The sequence below is a fragment of the Euprymna scolopes genome, chromosome 39, assembly GCF_053919585.1.
Source record: "Euprymna scolopes isolate OS-2025 chromosome 39, ASM5391958v1, whole genome shotgun sequence".
NCBI classification, from domain to species: domain Eukaryota; kingdom Metazoa; phylum Mollusca; class Cephalopoda; order Sepiida; family Sepiolidae; genus Euprymna; species Euprymna scolopes.
In genome coordinates, this window is record NC_136520.1 from 24,133,021 (window position 1) to 24,159,518 (window position 26,498).

The window sequence follows — 26,498 nt, forward strand, 5'->3', positions numbered from 1 at the left end:
ATGGTTTGATGTTGTTTAAACAGAAATGTCTATGGGATTTTTTCAGAAAGAGAAAAACAAATGATAATTGTTCTTATCTTATTGCTGTTATATATCTGTTAACAATGAAAAGGTTGTTTTTAAACCCTTTGTTGAGGGGTATGAAGAATGGGGGTCAAGAGTAGGGGTCACCGCCAAGCATTATTCGACTTGGGGTGACTAATCACGCCTAATTGGTAATAAGTAAAAACCTCAGTGCAGGTGGGGGTTGAGGTTTGGTAGAGATAAGCTCTAAGAGAAAGAAAGAAAGGTGTTTGTAACCACTCTCTGAAGGAGAGGTGGGGAAAAGGGGTTGGATTTAGAAAAAGGAGTTCTAACAGAAGAGTCGTAGCCAGCAAACCGAACGGCTGGGCTAGTCAAGCGCTCCCAATTTGGGGGCCCTGCAGGGCCTGATGTTATGATGGGAACTAGCCTGTGTTAATGGGAACTGTGACTTTACTGGTCTGGTCTTACATCATTTCACTGCTATAGTTAGTCACCTCAGATTGGACAGTAGTTGTTATGAAGTAATGGAAACAATAAATAGTTTGTTGCTGTTATAAACCGGAGTTCTGTTTGTTTGTGGTGAGGACTCTTGATTTTGCAGCGAACTGCAAGGACCAGCAGAGTGATTGATGTACCCGGAGACTACCTACACATGGAAAGAAAGATGATTCGATCAAGAGGAAAAGCGCCCCTCCATGAAAACACAGTGGGTAAGGACGATCAACAGGCCAACTTGTAACGTTATAAATGGTGCCGGATGGTACTTCATTATATATGTGTACAGTCCTAAACTAATAAATATTCATTATAATTTTTTGGAACATGTAAGGTGTTGAAATGTGGGTTATATTTAGTTCAGATATGTCCAACTTTTGTGAAATTTTGCTAGTCCCTAAGGCTTGACAAAAGACAAATTCTTCATATGGGGAAAGCTAATGCATAAGATAATTTTGTATTGACTGGAGTGCAATGATTAATATTATATCATCTAAATAGATTCAGTCAAGTAAAATTAATTCCCAGAAAAGAATAATTCTTATCATTTCATGTCCCCTTACTTAGATTTAGGTCATCATATAAAGATAATAATTTTTGCCTACTTTCATAGTGCCCAGTTTTTGGAAAGCTAGATTTCCCCCCACATTAAAAACGACCTTGCGTCACATTTGCTTTTGTAGGGAAGCAAATAAATACATACTAATCTTTTTATATCTATATTTCAGATTTCAATTTTGATTGAAATCGATTACATGATTTTGATTCTAAAAAATGTCTAATATTTAAAGATTATGCTGAATGGATCTTAAGAAGAAATTGAAATTCAGAAATCTTGTTTAATTGATGCCTAATGACAATAAATTAGATGCAATCCATATTTGCAATATTTTCATTTTTAACTGGGAAGTTGTGATTCTCCATATTTTACTTTATTTAGAGTTATTAAGGAATTTGAAGAGAGCATAAAGTATACTCTCTTCAAATTCCTTAAAATACTCTAAATAAAATAAAATATGAAGAATATTTATTAATTCATGTCTAATATGTATTACATTGAATTTGATCCATAGTCATTAGATACCGATTAAGCAAAATATTCTTAAGCTTAAATATGAAATTGTTTAAGTGCATCTTGTTAAACTTGGAAATCTTCTTAGATATCTGTACAGAATTTTGAGTGGAATCCTGATACAGTGGATTTAAGTACTAAGTGATAATCAGTTCTAATTGACAATCTTCTGAAGGTTGAAGGTTCGGTCCTTAGTATGAGTGACTTTAAGAATATGATTAAGAATTATTTCTACCTGGTCATGGTTAATGGAAAGAAAAATCCTATCCTCATGAATTAAATAAAGGGTTTTGTTCAGAATTCTGTATATATTCCTAAGTTTAAATGATTTTCAAGTTCGACAAAATGCACCCGAGGAAAGTCTGAGATTAGATCAGCCAAAATGTGAGAATGAAATCTAAGATGAGAACAGTTGTCTGAATAATTGAAATAATACAAAAATGTTTATGTTCCAGTTAACTTACACTAACACCAATGCATATACATGCCCTGTAAGCTCTTTCAGTCATAAAAAAATGTTAAAATTTTCTTTGTGTGCCGATACATCATAAGTACTAAACAAAAATATTTTTAAAAATAAAATTGAAAACAATATAAAAATAAAAGATTTTGAATGGCTCTTTTCAAAGACATGTCAGAATAATGTCAACCAATAAAAGACTTTTCAGATAAAATATTTTTTTTAATTTATATTTTTTTTTCTTGTGTATATTTTTTGATCAAGTATATTTATAGATGTTAGTTAACTTTGGGTTTGAATATATATATATATATATATATATATATATATATATATATATATATATATATATATATATATATAAATTACCAAACTATGTTCTAGAAAAACAGAATGAATATACTCAAGATGTGGATGGAGGAATGCTATGGAAAATAAAGGTTGTGAGAGTGAATGTTACCAACACCAAAGTGATGATCACTAATTATAGTCTTGGCAAAACCACACAAAAAAAAGTCCCTAGTTAAGTTTTGGGAAACAGAGTGTAACTGAAATTTTTGTGATACTTGCGAGCATTTGGGAACACAAGCTATGTATGTCCTCAACCTAAATTGGCCAGGTTTCACTTTTATCATGTGTTTAACTTGTTGCGGTTTCCAAGTTGAAAACATAAACATCACAGCTGATAACCTTCTGACACCTACATCAACATGGATAATTATCCTGTGGAACGCTGTAAGAGTACAATTCCCACTTGAATACATCAACGACTTTATCAGCTTCGATTTGATATGGACAAATAAACATAATCCCTGGACGGATGGCTCTCTACAGTACGTTAAAACACAAAGGCATACACAAATCAAAAGCAAAAATGATGATCAGCGCTGGGAGCCGTGCTGTCTACAACTACGTCCCCTTGATGAGTATAAATACAGTAGGTCTTTTCAACAAACGATCAGTTGTGGCTAGCCCAACGCAACAGTAGCAGTAGTCATACCACCACAGAACGGGTTAGCCACCCCCTCCTGACAGCAGCCTAACCCAGTAGCAGCAGCAGCAGCCACCTACTGCCAACTTACTAAATTCCATCAGCTCAACATTGCAAGTCACCTGCAGTCACCAACAACAACGACATAGCTGTTTCAGCTCGATCCCCAGCTGGACTCCAACTCTCAGCCTAAGACCTTTGACTTTCTTCTTTTTTTTTGTTTTTTCAAAAATAAACCTCGATGAATTTATATTCATTCATGACTATATCAACTGCGTTTGTCATTCATTGCCATTATTGTTCATCTTGCCTGTGTCATCTTTCAATTGTAGGGTCGATTGCAACTGACTTTTGGCCCTGCAACAAACTATACGTTTGTCTGTCTGTATTCAGCTAAAAATATTTTTAAAAAACTACAAAAGACACACCTACAAAACTCAAATATTCTGTTTTAGCATTGCTTCAAGCAAGATATAAACATATTTTTTAGGTTTCTGAATTTTTGAGATGAGGATTGATAATCTATATTATTTTGATTATTTGGACTACTGTTCTCATCAGGAGCATTATTCTCACAATGTCCACAAAGACCCATGACATAATATCAAGTATTAAGTAAAATTCACTTATAAAGGACACTCTTTTAGAGGTTGATGGTTCAATTCTCAGTGCAGGAATATGAATTATATAATTGCAAATTAAGATTAATATCCAGTTATGGCTGAAAGAATGAGAACATTCTACCTCCATAAAGGATTCTATTTAAAATTCCGCCAAGATTCCCAAGTTTGACAAAAAGATACCTGAGTTTAATAAGATAAATCTTAAAAAGGTTGGAAATTACTTTAGTCGAAATATAAGAACAACACTCAAGATTAGTAGTCTGAATAATCCAAATATTGTATATTTTTTAAAATATTCATTCTTTTGAGGGGTCAGTAGGAATAGAACTAGTCAGCACACTGATTGACATTTGTAGTAAACTTTTTAATGTTATGTAGTCATTTGTCCACAATTTTTTTTCTAGTTGCCAGAAAAAACATATTTGTGCAAACTGAAGACAGATAAAATATGTTCAACTTGTCTTTACATGCGCAAACATTGTTCAAGTTAAGCAAAAACATATTCTGGAATTGCTTTTCACCTGACAACCTTTCAAAATAAGGCATGAAATTTTTAAATGACGTCAAACATTAAGAAGTTCTGCTTGTCAAGAAGACTGAGCTTGCCGTACCATCACTCAGCAAGAACTTTGTTAGGTGCTCTCCACCTATCTAGTCATTCATTTCCTATGAATCCGATGACTGGTACTACCAAATCAAGCTGTCTAGTGGCTTCCTGAGACGAAGTACACCTACATTAAACTTCTGTTTTTGTTTTCTATTCTCTTTTGTAAAACTTAATTATGTTCTGCAACAACAAAAACAACAGCCCCCTTCCCCTTTCCCCTTCTTTTTTTTTTCCTTCCCTACTTCCCTACCCCGTCAGTGGGGCATTAGAATACATTAGAATCTGAATACATCCAAAGGTGTAGTAAAATCGAAAGACCTCTCAATGTGCACTACTGAAGAGATAACAAAAGAACTTAAAAACCAAGGAGTAATAAACGTTAAAAGAATTACAATAAAAAAAGAGAATCAGACTATATATACGAACACTTACATTATGCAGTTCAATAGACCCATTATCCCAAAAGAAATCAAAATTGGGTTCAACGTTGAAAAAGTTGAATCCTTTATACCAAACCTATTTCGGTGCTTTAACTGGCAGAAGTTTGGGCACCATGAGGATGCATGTAGGGGACGAGCAGTGTGCGGCAGATGTGGCCAGAGAGATTCAGACCACACTGTCAATGACTGCAATCTTGATTGCAAATGTGCAAATTGTGGAGAAAACCATCCTGCTTATGCTAGAGCATGCAGAATCTGGAAGAAAGAAAAGGAAGTAGTGTCAATAAAACATACCAAAAACATCTCCTTCCTCGAAGCCAGGAAAATAGATGGATACATAAAGGAAAAGATGTACTCTTAAGTCACCTCAAATTGTATATCATCCAACATCACTAACCAAGACTCCAAATACGAAATACTAATAAACAAATTGTTACAATTGGGACTAAACAACTGGCCCAAATTTATAAATGAAATCAAACCAAAAGTATCATCAAAAATTAATCATCCCATTAAATCATCAACTAATGTTACCAATAAAACAAATTCTCAACCAAAATCAGACATCCAAGAAAACAAAGTCGATCAAAAGAAAGACCACAAAAATCACCAGTACGTCGTGCAGATGCTAAAAAAGATGAAACTAAGGAAAAACAAAATCAGTTAAAAGAAAAACCACACAGGTCACCAATACGTTTTCCCTGTGGTGAAAAAAAACCACACTTGAAAAACAAACAAAAAATACATCTACCAAAAAACAAAATAATATAAAGAAATTGCCACAAACAGAAGCCATTACTACTACTACAAATAGATTTATGAAATTAGAAGACATGGAAACTGAAGTTACTCCACAAACCAAAGAAAATCATCATGAATTACAAGATAATCCAATGGAATTGCCGTGGATTGAAGGCAAATTACAATGAAATTTTATTGTTGCAAACCAAATTTAATCCTTTGGTTATTTGTCTCCAAGAAACCTTCCTTAAGAATGAAGACAATTTGAATATAAAACACTATCCACAATATAACTATATTCATAATACAGAACTTAATAATATTGTAACCCTTTTCCCCCCTTCCATTGCAAAACGCAATCATATTCTGCAAGGCAGAGAACAAAAATGACAAAATCCACTATAAAACAACCAAATCAAAAGCTACAAACTAACGATTGAAAATACAAGGAGCTTGAAGAATAAAGATCTCATATAAAATAACTGTATACAACATCGAATACTATTCCCAAAATAACTGGATTCGACATTAAATAACCCACAAAGGGTTGATATGCCGTTAAACAAAAAAAAAAACAAGCAAAAAAAAAAAAGAATCTGATGATTCTAGTGTGGCTATTGGTTTATTATTCACCACTTAGAAACTGTTTAGACACCTGCAACCAAGTGAATACCTTCCTTCAGACACCCATCATACTCTGAATACCTTGTTTCTCTGGGTTTAGATATATTGAAGCTCTGACATCTAGTAACTAACTTAGTAAATAATTTTGTGGATGTTTACTATCTTACCAACGACAATCCTGAGAATCTTATTGATCTCTACATGCCTAACATGTAGACATGTTTACAAAGTCAGTAAAGAGTACAGCTCTCACAACCTTTGGAAACATTTTCATGCTCAGAATTTGTTAGTCATTCTTTCTGTGCAGACCTTTTCTATGATCCTCTTCTTATTTATATCTTTAGGAAGACCACCTTGATACAAAACTGATGGATGTCATTTTCTCAAGTGATTTTAATTCCAACTCACTGACAAGTGACACTCAAAGATTGAAATCGCTAATTAGTTATATCTCATCAGCCAATGTCCTTATGTCCAAAAACCTCATATGCTTCCTAACGAATCCTCTTTTCTATCATCATCTTTAAACTGTGTGATGTCATATCCATTCTTAATACATTCCCAGCTCATTATCTAATATATACACATGGATGTACACATATGTTATGACTCGTACATTATTCATTTTGTTGACAAGATGCATTTGTTGAGTTATAGTTCACGTAAGCACTGTACACAATGATTATATTATTATTAAGAAATATCAACCTTAACATAAAAATGATTTTATTTTCTTACAAAAAGCTACAGAAAGAAGAAAACAGTTTCAAATTGCCAAATTAGAAATCAACTAACAATACAAATCTGTTATATGCCAGCATTTACAGAACAACCCAGAATGTTTACAAGCAAAGAATTTTTAAATTATCAAGATTTACCTATTCAAAATAGCAGCAGTAGCGGCAGAAAAACAGTTTTATTTTTCTTTCACAGATAACTCAGGTGTGTATGGTACAATCCTGACTGAACCTTTTTTGGGGTGAAGACACAAACCTCTGTACAATCATCGAAACATACACACACCACTAACTGAATGCATATACACAGTTCATACATACACTCTCTCACTAACAAAACAAGCACGCAAATATACATATGCATTACCATGCCCATATTAATTGATATACATATACACACATGGATCCAGTTAACACAATACATGTACTCAGTTTCTCCTTACGGATAAACACTTTTCTTTCCTAAGAACGTTCTTGCATTTTTTGTGCTCTCATTCTTTACAAAAACGTTAAACAAATTATTTTACATTCATTTTTTCTTTTAATAATCTCTTCAGTGTTTTGTGAGCTATTTGTATTTTTAAAAATCTTATGAAAATGATATAAATTTGTTTTTGTTTGAAATTTTTTTTAGATGATTGGTAATTTATATTATTTAGATTGCTATTCTCATCTTGGATGTTATTCTCACATTTCGGCTGATGTAACTCCTAATTTTCTCGAGAACCTTTATGCTTACACAAATATTCATGAGTTTGAAAAGATGCACCTAAAAAAGGTTGGGGGTTACATCAGGCAAAACTGTGAAAATAATTTCTAAAGATGAAAACAATATTCAGAAGAATCCAAATAATATGCATTTGTTTGTGTTGAAGTTATTCAATTTTTTAAAATTATTCTAACATCTACATATTATATTATTCTTTTACCTTGGTTGGGACTATTTTCAGAAGGTGGTCATCTTAAAAATTATACATAAATCTGTATTCGTCTTTAAGAGTTACTTCTCTTTGATTGAAAGAAAAATATATTTTGCAAAATAAAAATGGTATAGTTTAACAAAAGAAATGCAACAAAAAAACTTTTCCAGGCAGCTACTTATTTATATTTGAAAAGTTAAGTATGAAAAGAGTAAAGTGAGTCTTTTATCAACTGTTTGTTATCTATAGGTTTCACCTACAAAATCAATATTTGACTCAATTTCATCAGATTTTCTTGTGGATCATTGCAGTGTGTTGTTAATAAGAATAAAATGTAATTTCCTTCTAGAAAATACTTCATCCAAACCAGAATTTTACAAAAAGGGGTATAACTTTGATTCCGTCCATATAGAGTTAATTCAATTACTGTAAAAACATCAATATTTTGGGAGAAAAAAAGAAATAAGAAATACAAAACAAATTACAAGTATCAATCAATGCTAAATAGGTATGGACAGTTATTTATATTTGAAAATTTCTTATGTTAAAATAGCTATTCAGATATACGTTTTTGATTTACACTTATAATTTTTAATTTAATAGTATTTTTGTTTAACGCTTATAATATTTCTGCATTTGGTGTGAAAATTCTTTTGGCACTTCATACCAGTTAAAGACATGTCCTCAGCAATCTGTTTGAAAGTGAGCAGTTTCAGTACCAGTTACTTTGCTCTGTCAGGCTGAGGTAATTGTTCTATTCAGTCCAAACCGATTCATCTTTCAAGCTCCACCGTTCTTGTGAAAATTCATCAAACTTGAAAGATGATTCTGGCAAACTGACAAGTGATGAGGCAGCATGTTTACTGCAATTTAGTCATGGTTTTGCATAATAAATTATTCATTGCAAACAAGGCTTCTGCAAATTTTGTGTGAAATGGCGGCCTTACCAATGCAGATTAATGCAATCGCATGGAGATCTGTTAATGCTTACTGGATAGAGGTTCTAAATAATTCACAATTGTATTTTTCAGTCGCCCACACTGAGAATTGACCCTTCAACCTTCAGAAGAATATCACTTTTATAATTGATTTTGCCAAGTACTCTAACCATTGTGCCACGGTCCTTGCGGACAAACTGACTGGTAGTTTCAACATAAAGCCTGGTGGCACTACTTGAGATCACGGCATTGGCATAGGATTGTAAGATGGTTAGTCATCCTTGCCAGTTTTTAATAGTTTTTTGATATATTTCCATTTTTGTATTATTTCGAGTTTGTACCGAATTGATATAATGTTTTTGAATTTTGCAAGGACTTGTGTTTATTGAAATTCATGATTGAAAACGAAACCTTTATATGATCAGTCTGATTAACTTTCAACTTTCAGGCTAGTTGTATGTCTTCTAATTCAAAGCATTTTATATTTGCTAAGACTTTTGTTGCTATCAAGTTAAGATTGCATCCATCTGACATTTGTTCTTAGTCAATAGAAATATTTTATGAAAGAAATTAAATTTAAAACATTATTTCGTTGTCACCTTTGATTTTTATGTGCACTTGATTAGTCTATTATATATCAATATATGGATTCAAGTTTTATGTAAATTATTATATGTATGTATGCTTGTTTTGTGGAAGTAATGTTTTAAGTTCTATTTATAGGAAAGTTTAAATAGCTCAGTTAATAGAACCTCAGACTGAAGGTCTGTTTTGAGTTCCAATCATGTCATCCACTTTATTTGTTAAGAATTTATTATTTACTATTAATGCAAGATTCTCCATTTTTAAAATGAGACAAATTCCGCAGTGTATTTATTATGTTTACAAAATTGTGACAGATAAACTGATGAAAACATATTTACATAAGATAGGTACTAGACATCAACTAATAAATATTCCATAAATTTCAGTTTACATTATTTTAGAAGGTTTTTATGAGAGATAATATGGACACAACCTCCTATTTGAAAATTCAAATATTTCAGATTTTAATTAAATCGACATTAAACATCAGTAAAACAAGATTCGCTGGATTTCAATTTCTTAAGATCCATTAAAATTTAGACATTTTACTTGGATCAAAATTATGTAATGAATTTTTATTAAAATGGGTTCAGTATCATTATACTTTTATTTTCTATCTTTATAAATGAATGTAAACGTGATGCAAAACTGTTGGAGCAATTCATTCAACTGTCCTGGGACGGGTAATCATCTAATTTTGTATAAATATGATATGATTACTTATGTTTGTGTGTGCATACATTAGAATAGATTGATTTTACACATTTTTTCAACATCCTAAAATTGTTTCCAATTCTTAGATTCCTAGCTTTTGCCATCATTTGTATTTTCAAAAAATATATAAAACTCAGAGACAGTCAATAAAAGTAAGTTTTATTTCCCAGATTGAAAAAAAAAAAAAAATCTACAAACAACATGAGAACTCTACGATCTTAATGAAATTTTTAATATTTATTTATCTAATTCACTTTGCTATTCGTTATTGTTGTTATAATTTAGTACCAATTAAGTACTTGAAATCATTGAAACGAAACTAATCAATAAAAAAAAAGACAAAACTAATTGATAAGAACACAAAACTAATCTTCTATATATATAAATCTCAAACGTCTGTGTGTATGTATGCTTGTTTGTAACGCTAAAACTTTTGAAAGACGGAACCAGACTTGATAAATTTGGTATCATATCGAAGCCCCATATCCCGGATGACAAATATCGAAATTTCACGTCAAACGGACCAGTAGAAGGGGGTGAACTGATCGTTTTTCTCCCAGGGGGGGCCCCCAAAAAACCTGTCATTTTAATGTTGTTATTACGTAATTCTTGAATGATCCAAAAACGCTTAGTCATGTCACGTGACGTGACGTCAACATCCAGTAATGGCGAACAAATGTAAATAACAACTTTTTTTACCGATACTTTTGTAATTTCTCTTCTCCTTCGTTCTATATATTATTAAACTTCATGACAATGTCTCCAACGGGATTAACTGGTTAAAAATAGTATTTATACAAGAGTTTTAACGAAAAATGTCAGGAAAAAATGTACAGGAATAAAAAAATTCAGCTTTCAAAATATTCGTCGATAATAAAACCGATCGTTATATTTACGCTAGCCATTTTGTATATTACCACGTGACCTCCTATCTCTTAAACTGGAGGGGGGATCCACTTGAATCCAACAAAACCAGTAAATTTTTTTTTCTATTATATATACATTATTTTCTATAAAATTAAGTGTAGACTTTATAATTAAAACCAAAAATGTTATTCATACGTAAAAAAAAAACGCTTAGTCATGTCACGTGACGTGACGTCAACATCCACTAATGGCGAACAATTGTAAATAACAACTTTTTTCACCGATACTTTTGCAAACAAGAGTTTTAACGAAAAATGTCAGGAAAAAATGTACAGGAATAAAAAAATTCAGCTTTAAAAATTTTCGACAATAAGAAAAATATCATAATATTTATGGTAGAAAATAATTAGCCATTTTCTATATTACCACGTGACCTCATACCTCTTAAACTGGAAGGGGGGAGGAGAGGAGGCCGCTTCAAAACCAACACCGTCTTTCTCTTTTTTCTCTCTCTCTCTCTCTCTCTCACCCACTTACTCTTCCCTCTCTCTCACCCTCTTTCTCTTGACGACATACCACTGTTAAACTGTGGGGGGGGGGGAAGAGGCAGCTTCAAAACCAACAAAAACAGTGATCCGTTTCCCAGGCATTATCTCCTATAGATACCCATTTTATTAGAACCGCTTGTGTCCTCTTTCCTAACTCTCTCTCTATCACCATATTCCTCTCTCTCTCTCACTCTCTTCTCTCTCTCTCTATCTCTAGACCTCTTTCTCTTCTCGTTCTCTCTCTCACCCTCTTTATCTACTCTCTCTCTCTCACCCTCTTTCCCTTCTATCTATATTAGCACTTATCAAGGCCAATAGGCAACTAGAGAATGAGAGTTCAAACGTGCACATTAGTGAAATTTGGGAAAGAGGATGGAACAACTTTCTCTTCTGCCTCTCTCTCACACTCTTTATCTTCTCTCTCTCTCTACCCCTGTTTCTCTTCTGTCTATATTAGCACTTATCAAGGCCAATAGGCAACTCGAGGATAAACTCGACGAGAGTTCAAATGTGCACAGTATTCAAATTTGGGAAAGAGGATAGAACACCTTTCTCTTCTGCCTCTCTCTCACACTCTTTATCTTCTCTCTCTCTCTACCCCTGTTTCTCTTCTGTCTATATTAGCACTTATCAAGGCCAATAGGCAACTCGAGGATCAACTCGACGATGAGAGCTCAAATGTGCACATTAGTGAAATTTGGGAAAGAGGATGGAACAACTTTCTCTTCTGGCTCTCTCTCACAATCTTTATCTTCTCTCTCTCTCTACCCCTGTTTCTCTTCTCTCTATATTAGCACTTATCAAGGCCAATAGGCAACTCGAGGATCAACTCGACGATGAGAGCTCAAATGTGCACAGTAGTGAAATTTGGGAAAGAGGATGGAACAACTTTCTCTTCTGCCTCTCTCTCACACTCTTTATCTTCTCTCTCTCTCTACCCTGTTTCTCTTCTCTCTATATTAGCACTTATCAAGGCCAATAGGCAACTCGAGGATAAACTCGACGATGAGAGTTCAAATGTGCACAGTATTCAAATTTGGGAAAGAGGATAGAACAACTTTCTCTTCTGCCTCTCTCTCACACTCTTTATCTTCTCTCTCTCTCTACCCCTGTTTCTCTTCTGTCTATATTAGCACTTATCAAGGCCAATAGGCAACTCGAGGATAAACTCGACGATGAGAGTTCAAATGTGCACAGTATTATATTTGGGAAAGAGGATAGAACAACTTTCTCTTCTGCCTCTCTCTCACAATTTTTATCTTCTCTCTCTCTCTACCCCTGTTTCTCTTCTCTCTATATTAGCACTTATCAAGGCCAATAGGCAAATCGAGGATAAACTCGACGATGAGAGTTCAAATGTGCACAGTAGTGAAATTTGGGAAAGAGGATAGAACAACTTTCTCTTCTGCCTCTCTCTCACACTCTTTATCTTCTCTCTCTCTCTACCACTGTTTCTCTTCTCTCTATATTAGCACTTATCAAGGCCAATAGGAAACTGCGAGGATAAACTCGAGGATGAGAGTTCAAACGTGCACAGTAGTGAAATTTGGGAAAGAGGATGGAACAACTTTCTCTTCTGCCTCTCTCTCACACTCTTTATCTTCTCTCTCTCTCTACCCCTGTTTCTCTTCTCTCTATATTAGCACTTATCAAGGCCAATAGGCAAATCAAGGATAAACTCGACGATGAGAGTTCAAATGTGCACAGTAGTGAAATTTGGGAAAGAGGATAGAACAACTTTCTCTTCTGCCTCTCTCTCACACTCTTTATCTTCTCTCTCTCTCTTCCCCTGTTTCTCTTCTCTCTATATTAGCACTTATCAAGGCCAATAGGAAACTCGAGGATAAACTCGAGGATGAGAGTTCAAACGTGCACAGTAGTGAAATTTGGGAAAGAGGATGGAACAACTTTCTCTTCTGCCTCTCTCTCACACTCTTTATCTTCTCTCTCTCTCTACCCCTGTTTCTCTTCTCTCTATATTAGCACTTATCAAGGCCAATAGGCAACTCGAGGATCAACTCGACGATGAGAGTTCAAACGTGCACAGTATTCAAATTTGGGAAAGAGGATGGAACAACTTTCTCTTCTGCCTCTCTCTCACACTCTTTATCTTCTCTCTCTCTCACCCTGTTTCTCTTCTCTCTATATTAGCACTTATCAAGGCCAATAGGCAACTCGAGGATCAACTCGACGATGAGAGTTCAAACGTGAACAGTAGTGAAATTTGGGAAAGAGGATGGAACAACATTCTCTTCTGCCTCTCTCTCACACTCTTTATCTTCTCTCTCTCTCTCTCACCCTGAAATATTCCTCTCCCCTAAGAATAAAACATATGTTCAATATCTGCTTTTGTTTTTTCATTGTTTATACGGTCCCAGGCAACGCCGGGTAGCCCTGCTAGTCTATTATATAAAAGTGAAAATGAGTGTGTGTGTTTGTGTGTGCACTTTTGTATGTCCGGCAAAGGCTTTTTTCAGGGGGCACTCGGGTGGGGGTTACCATTTCTAAGAACTTTTTATATACTTCCTAGATTATAATATCTCCGTCTCTATCTTTTATTTGAACGACTTTTATAAAATTCCCGCTATTTTGTCTTCTCACGTATTTTTCGTATATAAAAGTGAAACTATGAAAGTGAAGTCGTGTTCTTGGCCTTTCGTGCTGTGACGTCCAGAAAGCAATCAGCTTTGATCAATGCGGGGAAAACCCGTTATATCAGACAATTGCCATTCATTTGGACACTCCCCTTTTTATGGGGAGCTGGTTTTCCTCAACATCCTAGGGAGCAAACAAATATGCAAAAAGCTTCAAGCTTAACTGGCTCTGCATGATTTCATTTCTCTATGGCGTGATTTTTGACCTAGAAAAGCAGACGTTTGTTTAAGCACCTGCGTTTTTTAAGCATTTAATTTGAACAATTTTCACTTCCTCTGCCTTCTTAGCGTACTGGTAAAATGTCACGTTTTCTTTCACTTTTTTTTTTTTCCTCCACACACACTGACAAACACCTGGGCAACACCGGGCACCCCCGGTAGTTGATAAGAAAACAAAGATAAAATAAATTTGCCTCAATTCTCTCTCTCTCTCTCCCTACACTGTAAAGCATGTCGAATATATGTTCATTATAAGATTATGTCTTGTTTTCTTTGCTCATGAAAATTAAATCTGCATACATGTTTATTGAAGCAAGTACATTCATTTTATTATCACCCAACGTTACTCGATCATAAGATACAGTTGCCCAATCATAAGACACACCTAAATATATTTTAATTCATGCAGATGGTGTATTTAGTGAAAAGAGACAATTGTCTATCGATTATTATATTAACCCGAATATATAGTAGTGAGATCAAAACTAAAAAAAGTCATATATATAACTTGGGTGCCATCAGCTAAAATCAAACCAAAACATACAACTCTCCACCCTCATCCCTTAGTCTCTGAGTCATGCCAGTATTAATGCCGGTGTCCCTCAGGGGTCCATCCTGGGCCCAACTCTTTTCCTGATCTACATTAATGATCTTCCAAATCACATCCTTACATCATTTGTAGACATTTATGCTGACAACACTACCATTTATGGTAGCACATCTAAGACAGTAAATGACCAAGTTCTCTCCAATTCTCTCTCCTCTCATCTTGAGCACGTAGTACAATGGGGAAAGGAGTGGCTGGTTACTTTTAATGCATCTAAAACCAAGCTTCTCTCTTTACATCATCAACATTCTGATCCACATCTGGCATCAATTGAAATGAATGGCTCTCGTCTTCAGGAGGCCTCAAGTTTTGACAAGCTTCTGGGCTTGACCATTACTCCTGATCTTAAATGGAACACATACATCAAATCTGTTGCCAAGGCCGCTGGAAAAATGGTGGGATCTTTCTATCGATCCGGTAAATATCTCACTGCTGATGCTATTCTCTATCTATATAAGAGCCAGGTACGTCCAAGGATGGAATACTGTTGCCACATCTGGGCAGGAGCTGCTAGAAAGGACTTGTCCTACCTTGATAGAGTTCAAAATAGACTTCGTAGCCTCGTAGGAGATGTCCTTTTCTCCTCCTTGCAACCTCTATCTCACAGAAGAGATGTTGCGAGTTTGTCTCTGATGTATCGTTATTTTCATGGAAAGTGTTCGACTGAGCTTCAATCTATGGTCCCCCCTCGCCAAACTTTCACAAGAAACACTCGTCTAGCTGTAAACACTATCAATAATTCCCCCCACTCTTTATCTGTGCCTAAACCTAAACGTAGATTCCATGAACAAAGCTTCTTTCTTAGAACTGCACGCCTGTGGAATTGTCTTCCGTTTTCCTGCTTTCCGGCTGACTGCAATATGGTTGTGTTCAAGTCTAACGTAAATAAGTTCTTGATGAGCCGTTCCATATAAGTTATCAAATTTACCAAATTTTCATTACTATATTGTCCAATTTCTACTGTACACTCTTTAACCCTTATCCTTATCCTTGAGTGGCCTCTTGGCCTTGATAATGTGGTGATGCCTATGTAAAAAAAAAAAAATTAAAAAAATATAATATATATATATTAGGATTACAAGTCCATGCTATATTTTCGTGGACATCAGCAATATTACATACCTAATGTTCTTCAACAAGTCATATTTTTTTTATTTGTGGGTCAATTTTTAAAAGAATTACATTGATGGAAAGAATAAAATTAGCATTTCAATGATGTTAATTTATTTTTCTTTTATGGGTTCAATGTTTTTATGCTTCGAGCTAAAAATGAAAAAAAAACGGTAAAAAATGATAACAGCAAAAAGGGAAACTTTTTTCAGCGTTTACATTTCATACGTTACGTTTGGATACATATACGCGGGGTCAAATTTGATTGTATATGGCTGAAATTTTACAGGCTATATAAGCATAGAAGTCCATCTCTACTGGACTTTGATTTATATTTTTATAGAATGTTGTTTTTATACTGTGTTTTTTATTGTTGAATGTACTTTTGTGGTCATAGTATCGGATTTTGAAATCTAAAGAAGTCATGCCTACGTAATATTTCTTGTTATTCGGGTTTTCTTTCGCAAATATTGTTGCCTGATAAACTACGATACTATGACCACAAAAGTACATTCAACAATAAAAAACACCGTATAAAAACAAAACTAGCGAATAAATACTAGGAACTCAAAGAAAGCAGACATTCGCCGGTAGTCGAATGGAAAATAATAAGACAAGCTACCACTTGTAGGCACCTAGACGACCCATGTAGATTATGCGTTCATGAAAAATTTGCTATCCTGTACTTTAAAGAACCCCAACATCTATTAAACTGTAGAAGAGAAATAGCAAATAACTGTGTTCACAAAATAAAATTTACTCTAGGATAGCGATACAAAATAGTTTTAAAACTAACAAAAACAATAGAAAATAAACAAATAAATAAATTAAATAAACATGAATATACATAAACGATCACACATATATGTATGTATGTATATGTGCATATATGTATGTACACATATATATATTTATATATAAACTAACAATAAAAAAAAAACACTAACCTAGTTTTAAAACAGATCCTTTGTCCGATAAAATGCATGCCCATTGGCTGATAGAAAGGGCGCGGTGGATACTAGAAAGCTGATTGGCAAACTAAAATCTCAATAGAAGAGGACCATATAAAAACGATAAACAACCACAGAATTCGCGCATAAGCCTGAGAAGTCTTAGAGTGGATGAAATGCCAAATATTCAGTGTAGCTTAATCGCCATATATATTTTATAATTACTAACTAGCTCTACCTACGTATTGAGCACGTTTGAAGTAAATAAATAAGTTTACGCATAAATCTATACTTTCGTATATTAATTTTATGTGAGTAAATTAAGTAGTTATATATATATATACTAGCAAAAGTACCCGTCGTTGACTGGGTTCAAAAACAGCCCACAGAAAATGGACTCTGATTTATGAAAGTATGATAGGTTATGAAAAGGAATTTTTGGGTTGAATTTGGGGATATCAAAACCAAAGCAAAATATGATGAAAGTAAAAATAAAATAGATAAACCCCATAATTTATTATACCATACCTGTTCACACTGAAACACTTATCACAATGTTCTGTGGATCTATATTAAAAAACCTTGTTAAACTTTGTGACATATTTCCATTCTATGGAGATCAGGTGCGAACAAACACCCCATAATTTTATCATACCATATTTCTTAAAACTGAAACATAATTATCAAAGTATACTTACACAGATAGATATGAAAAGTCTTCATTAAAGTTTGTGCCTATTTCCATTCTATGGAGGCCAGGCGCGAACGTAGACCCCACAATTTTATTATACCATCCCTATTTAAGTTAAAACATACTTATCAAAGTATTATTATGTACATCTATATCAAAAACACTTGTAAACGTTTTTTTAAATTTTTTCTTTCTATACTTTGTAGACCATGCGTGAACGCAGACCCCACAATTTTAATGAACCACCGTTCTGCCAGATCAAACATACTCATTCCTGTATTTCGATACATCTTCTATCATTATATGTACCTATTTACTATGCCTCCCCACGGGACAGAGTTAGACACCAGGGTCGTTTTTTAACGTGGAGAGGAGCCTATTCGTGACCAGACACACACACACATTCAGCTTTATATTATATATATATATATATGTATATATATATATATATATATATAAATTCACCTGTCATCTGTATTTTAAGATAGAACCGCCCGATCATTGAAGGCAAGATTTAAGCAATCAAGCAAGCATATTTATCTATAAAAGTGAAAATGTATGAGTGTCTGTATGTGTGTGAGAATAACTTTCAACTTATAATGCTCAATGAATTATTGATCTACAGAATTAAAATTTGATATTTCCGGTATTCAGAACTTTTTAAATGGTTTTCAACAGAAAAAGGGCTGCTGAGAAGTCAAAATTGAAAAATTTGTACTTGGGGGGGGGTCATTGGATTTTTATCTGTTTGTCAACTGTTTCATGACTGTGCATGTGCAGATTGTTCACATGACAGCTTTCTTATGTTAAAAGTAAGTAGGTTTAAAAACACTTTTGAAAGATTGTGTTAAGCTGGCCTAATGGTTATCAGACTTGATTCACTGTCTTTAGGTTTTGGTTTTGATCTCAGCTTGAGTATTTTTTTTTTTTTTACTTACAAGAAATGAACTGTTTAGAAAAAACATAATACTTGCATGCACATGTCTCAGTTTATTTCTGTTTTTTTTTTACTTCATTTTTTTTTTTTTTTAAGAATTTAATGTTATGTTTAATACCAGGCAACGCCGGGTACATCTGCTAGTATATATGTATATATATATAAATTCATCTGTCATACCTTTTTTAAAAGATGAAATCGCCAGATCATTGAAATAAGATGCAAATAAGCAAGCAAGGCTCACAGAATTTTATAATTATGTAAATTAATAAATGTATTTCAATATTACTTTCACTTTCATTTGTAATGTCCATTGTGGGGATCAGATGAATGTTTGTAATTTTTTTTTTTTTTTTTCTATACAAATTCCTTAAATGGTTATGACATTGCTTGTAATAATTATGTGTCACAAAGCTAACATCTTTGTTGAGAATATAACTTATTAGGTATCCCGAACCAAAATTTTATTTTCATTATATCTAAAAAAAATTAATGCGGTCATAGAGATTTTTGTAAACAATAAACAAAAGTACCAAATTTATTTTGGTAACTCAATTAGCCATCAAGTTATGATTGTTCAAAGTTTGTCAGAAAGTTGAAAATTTGCTATCATGGTCAAGAAGCCAAATTTTATTGTATATAACTAAAAATGTAAGCTATTAACAAGTGAAAAATCTTTATAAATGTAATGTCATCTTGTGGTAAATGAAAATTAATACTAATGAAAGCAATAATTATTAGATGGAACCAACCTAAACACTATACAAAATCCCGCTACCAACAGGGAAAAAAGTGCAAATATGACACGGAAGTTCAACTTTGTTCATATCAATTTCATTTCAATAGGTAATGTATTGAATCTCCTTAGTATGATTCATAACACATTAGAGATCAAGATAATTTTTTCTTTTAATTATTAAATTCATAAACCCACTCAATTGTGGACCATGTAAAAGCAGTCGAACAGACAATTTGGTAAAAAGGGGAAAAAAGGGTAAAAAAAATGAGTCAAAAGTATACGTTACTGGAATTGCTTTAAAAAGGTTAAAACTTTGCAACTTTACTAATTTTTGAAGAATTAAAAAAATATGTTTGCCTTGTTTCTAATAACAAAACTTTTTGCCACAGAAATATTTTTACTTTGGGAAATTTGAACTCGCCAAAAAAGGACAGACAACAATAAGATTTAGAAATTTGTTATACAAAAAGTCACAAGTCATTTTTTTTCAAGCATTGAAAAACTTTCAACTTCAAAGACAAGTAAACACGTAAGATATTTTATAGGCTTATATTTTATAGTCTTGCTACAATTCCTTTCCTTATTGATTTTTTTTTTTTTTTCAGAATTCTTTCATGAGCTTCTGCTATAGTAGATATCTACAGAACACTCCAAATCCTACCATCACTTGAAACTAGCATTACCTCAAAACCCCGTCTGTAAACAAATACTGACTCTACCTGTGCAATGTCATCTGACAAAGGCCATTGAAAAAAATCTTTTCTACCTTTGATTTGCGATAAAAATTTTATTACTGCGCTGGATGCAGATATAACCTCAATGACTTGGCCAATGTAAAAGTTGGTGCCATAGTAGACAGCAACCCATTGTCCTTGATGCTCATAACTGAAGATATCCTGCGATGATTCTTCATCACAACTGCAGGAGTTATCTGAATGTTCAGCAGATTCACTAAAGGACATTTTTTTTGCTTTAGAGGTGGAAATGAATTAACTGGATTTCTTCTCAAGTAGTCAGAGAGAGCAGCTTTCAGTTGAACTTTATTTCCACTGTTGATTTCGACACCTAACACAACCTTGAGATATCTTAGTTCAAGTTTATCAAAAAAAAACCTGATAGAATATGCAGGTCTCGGGGGTACTTCTAGTTTATCGCCGAAAATGGAGACACCATTTTTTCACTCACCTGTCGTTAAAATCCGAGGGAGAAATCAGTATTTTAAACTATGACCGAAGCATGAAATAAATAACAAAAAATTAAACTAGATAATGATTTTTCAGTTTCATTTAAATTAATTTGTTGTTGACCCTTTAAAGTTGCTTTAATTAAAATAAATGTTTCATTAAAATTATTTATTTGTTCGAAAAAAACAAAACAAAAACAAACTATTTTATAAAAATCCAATGTTGCTTTCATTACAAAATTGTTTTATTAAAATTATATTTTCTTATGCAAACTTTTCAATAAATGTTTTTACAATTATATTTTGATAAATTTTTATACAGTAAATGTTTTGGTTTTCAAATGGCACTCGCCCAGTTTAGACAATTATGAATATGTCATTTTCATTTTCTGTTTTTAATAATTTTTCATTTTCTGTTTTTAATAATAAAAATATATATACGTTTCATGAAAAATTTTCCCGTTTTCATTAATTAAATCGAAACATTTTCAATTAAATAATTACGGATATATATTCTCTTTCACTTTCTTTATTTACTTTTGTTTTCATAGTTCTTTCCGGAAGTAATTAATATCTAGTTTAATTTTTTTGTTATTTATTTCTAACTTCGGTCATAGTTTAAAATACTGATTTCTTCCTCGGATTTTAACGACAGGTGCACGAAAAAAAATGGCGTCTCCATTTTCGGTGATAAACTGTAGAAGTACTGTCTCGGGAATTATTAAATAAACAAAAAAAAAAAAAAAATGATTTTCACAGTGAATTTTTTCATTTATGCACCACGTGCACATAACTTAATTATATTTTCAATTATTATTTTTCAAGTAATGTACAGTGTAATTAAAAAATAATTTAACAAAATCTTCAAATTTATCAAAAACACCCGATAGAACATAAACAAAAATGCACATTTTTATGTGAAATAAATTTTTTTTATTTACACATGACTTGTTGCAACGTAACTAAAAACTTAGCTTTATTTTTTTATTTTGTTTTATTTTTTTGTTATTTTTTTTTATTTTGTTATTTTTTTATTATTTTATTATTTTGTAATTTTTTTAATTTGTTATTTTTGTTATTTTATTTTTTTGTTATTTTTTTATTTTATTATTTTGTTTTTTTGTTATTTTGTTATTTTTTTTATTTTATTTTTATTTTTTATTTTATTTTTTTGTTATTTTATTTTTTGTTATTTTTTTATTTTGTTATTTTTGTTTTTTTGTTTTTTTTGTTTTTTTGTTATTTTGTTTTTTTGTTATTTTGTTTTTTTGTTATTTTATTATTTTGTTTTTGTTATTTTGTTATTTTTTTATTTTGTTATTCTATTTTTTTTTTGTTATTTTGTTTTTTTGTTTTTTGTTATTTTGTTTTTTGTTATTTTGTTTTTTGTTATTTTGTTTTTTTGTTATTTTGTTTTTTTGTTATTTTGTTTTTTTGTTATTTTGTTATTTTATTTTTTTGTTATTTTGTTATTTTATTTTTTTGCTATTTTGTTATTTTGTTTTTTTGTTATTTTGTTTTTTTGTTATTTTGTTATTTTATTTTTTTGTTATTTTGTTATTTTATTTTTTTGCTATTTTGTTATTTTGTTTTTTGTTATTTTGTTATTTTATTTTTTTGTTATTTTGTTATTTTGTTATTTTATTTTTAAAGTAATGTAACTGTACAGGCTAATAAAAAATATAATTTAACAAAATGTTAGATATAGCAAAAACGCCCGACAGAACATAAGAGAAATAAGTAAACAAAAAAATGAGGCACATTTTTTTTTTAAATGAAAAAAATTTTTCCATCAGTCACATGCAGCTAAAAATGTCTTTTTGGTTTAAAATGTACCCAGTTTGATTTTTAAAAGATAATTTAATAATGTTGAAGTTTATCCAACTGAAAGAAGATAAAGCAAAGAACATATGAATGTTTGAAAGAAGATATAGAAAATAAACTGACATTATTTTTTAAATTGTAAATTTTCATTTCTTTTATTGACGCACTTGTCGCTCTAAAAATATTATTTTAAGCAATAACTTTCTATAACTTTTAAGTAAACAAAAACAAACTCACTTAAGAACTTTCATATATCCATAATGAAACAAGTTGTTTGCTTACGTTTCCATTGGTTGGGTCGTGAGGCTCGTTCTTGCTGACAGTGGATTTTCGTGATGATACTTCCTACTTTCATCACTTGGGATTAAGTTGAAAATCTCGATGTGTAGGTACAGTCACTTTCATTAGTGGTACTCCTTGATTTATGAGCGTAGTAATATGACACTAACAGATTATTAAAAAGGAGATTTCTCTACAAAACGGTGTGGATTTTCAGAATTTTTTCAATTGAATTTCTTTCATATTTCTTTCACTAAAGTTTTCAAGTTGGATTTTTTTTGTGAAAAACAACTTAAAACACTTTTTTAAGCTCACCATATTGATAAGTGACCTTTTTTCTTTAAAATATACTATTTTTTATACCTAGAGACTCACAATATCGTGCGCATAAAAAATGTAAAAAATAAAGCCGCGTTCCCCAAAATTAGTGACATAACTTGAAGTAACCTGGAAAAAAAAAATCTATTATAGACTCAAGAAAAAGAATTATATATCTATAAAGCAAAAAGATTAGAATTTATTTAAATCAAAACTTTATCAAAATAACCCAAAAAATAAACGAGATATCGCAAGTTGAATTTAAGGGAAGTGTAACTTTATTTACCAGTTTTCGCATCCTAAACTAGGCTAGTTTGAGATACCTAACATTAAATAAGACTGATCAAAAAACATCTTTTTTTTTTAGTTGATAAATTTTAACATTTTCTGAAACATCTTTTTCTTCCTCAAGTTTGTTAAAAAATGAAAACTTAAAAATACAAAAAAGGATTTTTCATTGCTTACTTTTATTGCTGGTATATGAAGACATTACGTTATTCTTACAGTTGTTTCTTTGTATACTGTGAGTGCCTTGCCAGATTCTAGAACAAGCACACGAACTATCCTTATGATTTGGTGATGCTGATAACATCTAACAAAATATTTGCTTTCATGCATTCTTTCTTTAAAACCAAAAATTTTATTTTTCTGTCTATCCTTTAACGCACAACATGTCAAAAACATATTCAGAACCACATTCCAAAAGCTAAAGCTATATTTTATCAATCCACTTTTGTAACAAAAAGTCCTCCCATTATCATTGTCATGGCTTACCACTAGTTATCATTCTAGCATCATTATTATCCCTTATTAGTAGTAGTACCATCATCACTTTATCTGGCTCCCTATTAGTAATTTTTTTAAAATATAATTTTACTAATTCTGTCTCCCATTTTTATTACACAGAAAAGTGTTACATTTCTTTTAAAGTGAAAAGTATTAAATTTCATAAACATTTCATTTGTTCCTAAGGTTTTTTATACAGAACATATTTATACATTAATGATTAATATATTTCATTTTCAGATTAAAATGCCACAGTTTGAAAGAATCAGTGAACATTCATTCACAACATTTACCAAGTAAGTTTTATTTTTCTCTTGCATTTACTGAAAATACAAAGTTCATAATGAAATTGAAATATGCAATTAATTTGGTTCAAATGTGCCTCAATCGCATGCCTCCCCACACTAACTTAGTTCACAATACATTGTAGTCGACATTGCACTGTAACGAAACTACTATTGATTTTATGAAATTATTTTTATGTAATGGCTTTAAAAGTTAAGATGCAAATGTCAAGTATCATGGTTCATTTCATACATGCCTCTATTTTTACTAAAGAACCTACTATTGATTTTATATGCCCGGCTCTTCTGCTTGTGTGGTGTTAAAACATCTCAAATGCATTTGTAATATTATGCTGTATAAAAGTGTTAACTGTGGTCAAAATCAGACTGTTCCTATTTTAATCAGATTTTTTCAATTACTGATTTTTGATACTTATCAGATCAATACAAAACCTATTTAAGAACACTCTCAGAGACAAAGTATATGTTTGTGTGACATTTTATAAAAACCGACCCAGCCATTTTTGAGTCCATAGGGAACGAACTCACACATCCACATACAAAGTGCCTTTTATATATAAGTAGAGATATCCTTATACACCATTGGCTGAATGAAAATTTAATTCATGCACTTCCTCCTTGCTATGGCCCATCAACATTCTAACACCATCAGATTATTGATCATGTCTTTTCTCTTTGATGTCATTTTTTAATTTTTCGATTCCTTTCTGGCCTACCATCCGCCTGCTGATACTTAGGTAGTTTGAAATTTTCTTATTGGTCTTCTGACACTGATTCTAAAGAGAACTTTGTGTTTCTTCCACAAATTCAGAAATTCGATGTTATCCATAATGAATTATTCTGTAAAAAAAAGAGCTTCCCACCTACGGAACATAATGCTGCAATACTGTTTTCCTGCTAATTATAACATGGTCATCTTCAAATCCAATGTCAACAAATTGTTGTCATGGACTACCCTAAAATAATCAAAGACCATAGACCAATGTTTGTACTCCAATAGGCTTCCTCATCTTTCATCTGACATTTGTTCCTTATCATTACCTAAGTGGCTCTTAGTCTTCATATGATATCTCCATTAGTAAAAAAAATAAAAATAAAAAATAAGAAATGTAGTCACTTTAGTTGTTTTACAAAAGTAAAAAAAATATGCATAAAATTAGTAGTCAAAAATTGCAAACAAATATTGTCATAACCTTAGTCATAACCGTATAGTCATGATCTAATTGTTCTAACCTTACATGTGTTTAGGTGATCAACAATATTGCATCACTACATGGACTTTTCCAAATGCTATGAATAGTGATAACAGTGGTAACAGAGAAAATCTGTATGAACAACAAAAAACAATTTTTAACAACCCATTACTTCTGTACTTTCAGTAAATACATACTCTTAAACTCTACCTCCTTGTTGTCTTATTATTTTTCAGCCCATTAAGGCCACAAAAATATGTAAACGGAATCTCCCTTTATATAGTCAGTTTTCTTCTCCCAATTCTTTATCTATGAATTTTCATCCTTTCTCACTCATTCAATTTAGCTGATGACACAAAGTGACAACCTTCTATTCATTTATTCAAACTACATATGCATGAGTTTCAAGCAAAACAATTTATATTCTACATTTGTTTTTTTTATTTCCTGTTAGTAATTATACTTGACATGTTGCAAGAGAAATTTCATGTTCACTTATTTATGCTGTTGCATTCAATTACACACCAATGGACATTTCAATTTGATACTTGCTTACACACTGCAAATATGCTCATACATAAATAAATAGATGTTGTTTTTTACTTTATATTAATAAATACTATATTTTACAGCATAAAATTACCTTTTACAAAAAGAGCTGAACAAGAACTTCAGACATGTCCATTCGATTTACATGTTTTCACATGAAAATGTTATTTAAACATCCCTACAACAAAAAGCTAGATATGTTTACCACATCCAAAGCCAATTATATGGTGCATCTGGTTGAGTTAACAGACAATATCGATGCTGTTAAATTACATAAGGACAGTCGTGTTATGAAGGTCTCCCAAGGAGATTGTAGTTCAAAATGTGAAACTATAAGTTATTTCTCCTTGACTGATTTTCATTGATGAAGATAGTTTGTGCAAAGAATTCCTTTTTGTTTATACTAACCCTGATAAATGTAGGTAATTATTTCTTCTGAAATTAATATCTTGGTAGGTTGCACTTAGTCATGTCTGACACTTAGAAAGCAGTTTATTTTGAAACCATTTAAAATTAATAGAAAATTGTGGACTATCAGATGATATCCTTTTTGTTATTCCTGCTTCCACAAGTGTTTGAACCAAGAAAACCATTTGTTATTCATGTTGCTGATCTTTGTTGACTAAATGAGCTTTGTTTTTTTGTTTGTTTTTTAAAGAACGATTATAAAATGTTTTGAAGATTATCAGAGCCCCTTAAAAATCGGTTTCATACTGTATTTTAATTCTGTATTCATATCACATTTTTCACTAAGGTGAATATATTCCT

General features: G+C 31.9%; 1 protein-coding gene across 1 annotated transcript in view; it reads left to right on the forward strand.

Annotated features, from left to right (window-relative positions):
* LOC145263940 (uncharacterized) overlaps positions 1 to 26,498 on the forward strand; it is a 756,801-nt gene that overhangs the window by 136,760 nt on the left and 593,543 nt on the right. The window contains exon 2 of the mRNA XM_080121014.1: positions 23,924 to 23,979. Within this exon, the coding sequence (XP_079977140.1) occupies positions 23,924 to 23,979 (56 nt within the window). The remainder of the gene's footprint in view (positions 1 to 23,923; positions 23,980 to 26,498) is intronic.